At 36.5% G+C, this 3,736-nt stretch overlaps 1 protein-coding gene across 1 annotated transcript; it reads left to right on the top strand.

Annotated features, from left to right (window-relative positions):
* Positions 1–395: 395 nt before the first annotated feature.
* LOC142173408 (uncharacterized) lies at positions 396–809 on the top strand. Its single transcript, XM_075238992.1, has one exon. It carries the CDS (start codon positions 396–398, stop codon positions 807–809), a length of 414 nt encoding a protein of 137 aa, XP_075095093.1.
* The last annotated feature ends 2,927 nt before the right edge of the window (positions 810–3,736 follow it).

The following is a 3,736-nucleotide window of genomic DNA, read 5'->3' on the forward strand; positions in this document are numbered from 1 at the left end:
TTAAAGTAGGAGAAGTGTGTGGGTATTGATTTACAGGTCTTTTAATCAGTACATTTAGCTCATTTGTTCTAGTGAAGTTGAAGTTAAAATCCTACGTGGTAGGTCATGATTTTTACACCTTTGAGCTGGGTGATTTTCCACGTAAAAATTGTTGTTCTTATTTTTACTGTTTATTTCATTTATGCGTAAAGAGTAAGGCAAAGAACTAAGTTCTTTAGTAATTTAGGAAGGCACTCAAATTAACAATTGGTATCAGAGCAAGTTCTCTCAAACGTGTTTAACAACTAGAGAGATCCTGGAAGCAAAATGAGTGCTCCACCTAGAATTAACGAAGGGCATCAACTACTAAACCACCTTTGTTCAATAGAAAATACTATAGTTGATGGGAGGCAAGAATGGAGGATTTCCTAACGACCGAGGACTATGAACATTGGAAAATAGTAAATCTAGGACCACTAATTCCCACCAAACAAAATGGAAAAAATGAAACTATTCCCAAAGACCTTTCTGAATTTGTAACAACAGATTTTAGGATGATGGAAAAGAATGCAAAAGCCAAGAAAATCCTCATCTGTGGACTTTGTCCTGATGAGTATATCAGGATATATGCATGCTCCAATGCAAAGGAGATCTCTAATGCACTTCAAATTTCTCATGAAGGAATAAATCAAGTAAAGAGATCAAGCATTGAGTTGTCCATGAGGAACTATGATCTCTTTTCTATGAAGGAGTCTGAGCCTATTCAGGAGATGATGACTAGGTTCACTATAATAACAAATAAAAACCGAAGTCACTGGGAAAGGTATTAACTTATGTAGAATTTGGTAGCAAGGTTCTAAATATTCTCCCTGATTCATGGGAACCAAATGTCACAGCCATCTAGGAAGCAAAGGAGTGGGATAAAATTTCACTGGATGAGTTCATTGGAAACTTTAAAACTCATGAGATGAGAAAGGTGGAACTACGCAAGGAGGAACCAAAGAGGGATAAAGCCTTGGATATTAAGTCATCCAAAGAAGATGAGTCTGACAATGATGAACTGGACCTAACAATGTTTGCTAAGTTCAAAAAGTTCATGAAGAATTCAGAGACTGCATCTAAGAGAGAAAACAATGGCAAACCTAAGGAGATTGACAAGTCTTCATACGATGGGTGTTACAAGTGCAACAAACTGGACCACATGGTCAAAGACTGTCCAATGTGGGAAATTAAATAGAAGAAAGAAATAGCTGAAAAGGATAAAAGGGACAAGATGAAAGAACGGGGCCTAAATAAAGGTAAATCCTAGGCAAGGGGTTCACTGAGGCTATGAAACAAGCCTTTCTAGAAACATATAAAAATAGTGGATGTTATAAAGAGGAGGAGAAGGAGGACGAGGTTATTAGTCTTTATGATGTGATCGATTCATACAAGGTTGTTGAAGTTGAACCCCCTTTACAACTAGGAATGCACATTGGAAGACCTCCTCATTTTGATGGACACCACTATGATGAATAGAAGATGCGTATGGAAGTGTTCCTTCAGGCCACTGATTTTGATCTATGGATAATTGTCAATCACGAACCAATTATACCTACCAAAGTGGATAGTGATGGAAACAATAGTATTAAGAGAGAGGAGGAATATGTTGCTGAGGATCGTCAGATGATCCAGAAAAATACCAAGGCAAAGGATCTGCTCTATAGAAGTCTACCAAGGAGTGTTCTCTACAAGGTGTCCTCTTGCATCTCTACTCATGATATATAGAGGACTTTAGAGGTTGATTTTGAAAATAAAAATATTGAGGTTGACCTAATGGCAATTGAAGAAAGCCAGATGGTAGAGGAAGTGATAGGAATGATGGCTATGAGCGATTCAGAAGCTAAAGATGAAGCAAATCAGGTAAGTATCTCTAACTTGAAATACAATATCCATGTTATGTCTAAAAAATAGGTAATGTCCATAATAGTTACCATGATGAGTGAGATGGATAGGTTAAGTGCTGCAAATGATCAGTGCTGGAAATGACTTCCTCCATGATTATGGAGTAGTTTCCCTTAAGGTTTGATAGATATGATGTTTTGATTGATATTTGTGCATTTTAACTCTAGTTCTTTGCTTGAATTCATTTATGGAGCTTTGAATTGTTGCTACTTTATTCACCAGTTTATTTAATCTAAAGAGGAATATGTTGGTGATTATCTTTGAATTATTTTATTTGATTTAATTCGGTGATTCTCTTAAGTAATTGAAAGAGCTTGTTGAATCATTGATGAAATCAAGTTAGGAGAATATTCGAGAGACGTTTTCCTGAAGACTAATCCATTAACGCATGCTTGCATATTTTCATAGTGCTTATATTAGTTCACATCGTAGAGTTAAGATGTAATCGAGAGAGGAGTCTTGACTACACGTTTGAACTAATCATTGAGTGAATTCGTGAGAATTATTAGAACATTAGAGTGAATTATACTAGAGTTGGATCTCAAATAGCTATCTTGCACCTATTCGGTCATGACCCATATTTCTCACATTTTGATCATCCTGAATAGCAGTTAAACCAGGAACTACTAGAGCATTGTTTAAGTCCAATCCCTGTGGATACTATACTATATTTGCCTAGCGAGTATCAATTTCGTGTTGTATTTTGAGCTCATCATAAAGCTCACAACCCCTTGAGAATATCATCTTTGATCGAAGTGTAGGAGTACAAACCAGGTCATCTCTGAGAAACCTATGTGCACTCACTGCATTTCTCTCACAGATTTAGCCTAAAACATAAAGGAAGCCTTAAAGGACACAGATTGGATAATAGCCATGCAAGTGGAGCTAAATCAATTTGAGAGGAGCAAGGTCTAGAATCTAGTGCAAAGACCCAAATATAGAACTGTTTTAGGTACCAAATGGGTGTTCAGGAACAAACTGGATGAGCAAGGAAATATTACAAGGAACAAGACTAGACCGATGATTCAGGGTACAATCAAGAAAAAAGAATTGACTATGATAAGACATTTGCTCCTGTAGCCAGAATGGAAGCTATAAGAATGTTAATTGCTTTTGCTGCACATATGAAATTCACTCTATATCAGATGCATGTGAAGAGTGCATTCCTGAATGGTTACTTAAATGAGGGAATATTTTTTAAACAACCCCCTGGTTTTGAAAGTGAAGAGTTCCCTGACCAATTTTCAAATTAGACAAGGTATTATATGGATTGAAGCGGGATCCAAGAGCCTGGTATGAGAGGCTCTCAAAATTACTCTTAACCAATAACTTTGTAAGGGGTAAGGTAGACAACACATTGTTTCTGAATAACGGAGGAAATAATCTTCTGATTGTACATGTGTATGTGGATGATATCATCTTTAGGGCTACTAATGAAGTAGTGTGCAAGGAATTTGCTGAAATGATGGGGAGTGAGTTTGAAATGAGCATAATGGGTGAATTAAACTTCTTTCTAGTGCTGTAGATTAAGCAGACACCTACTGGAACCATGATCCATAAAAAAAAATACATCAAAGAACTTTTGAAGAAATTCAACATGGATTCTTCAAAGTCAATTGATAATCCTATTGCCATTGCAACAAAGTTGGATCTAGATGAAGAAGGTAAAAGTGTGGAGCAAACGATGTACAGAGGAATGATTGGATCAATATTATATCTCACTACTAGCAGACATGATATTGTATTTAGTGTGGGTCTATGTGCAAGATTTCAAGCAAATCCCATGGAGTCTCACTTAAAAACAGTCAAAAGA

The sequence above is a fragment of the Nicotiana tabacum genome, chromosome 19 (genome assembly GCF_000715075.1).
Source record: "Nicotiana tabacum cultivar K326 chromosome 19, ASM71507v2, whole genome shotgun sequence".
NCBI lineage: Eukaryota > Viridiplantae > Streptophyta > Magnoliopsida > Solanales > Solanaceae > Nicotiana > Nicotiana tabacum.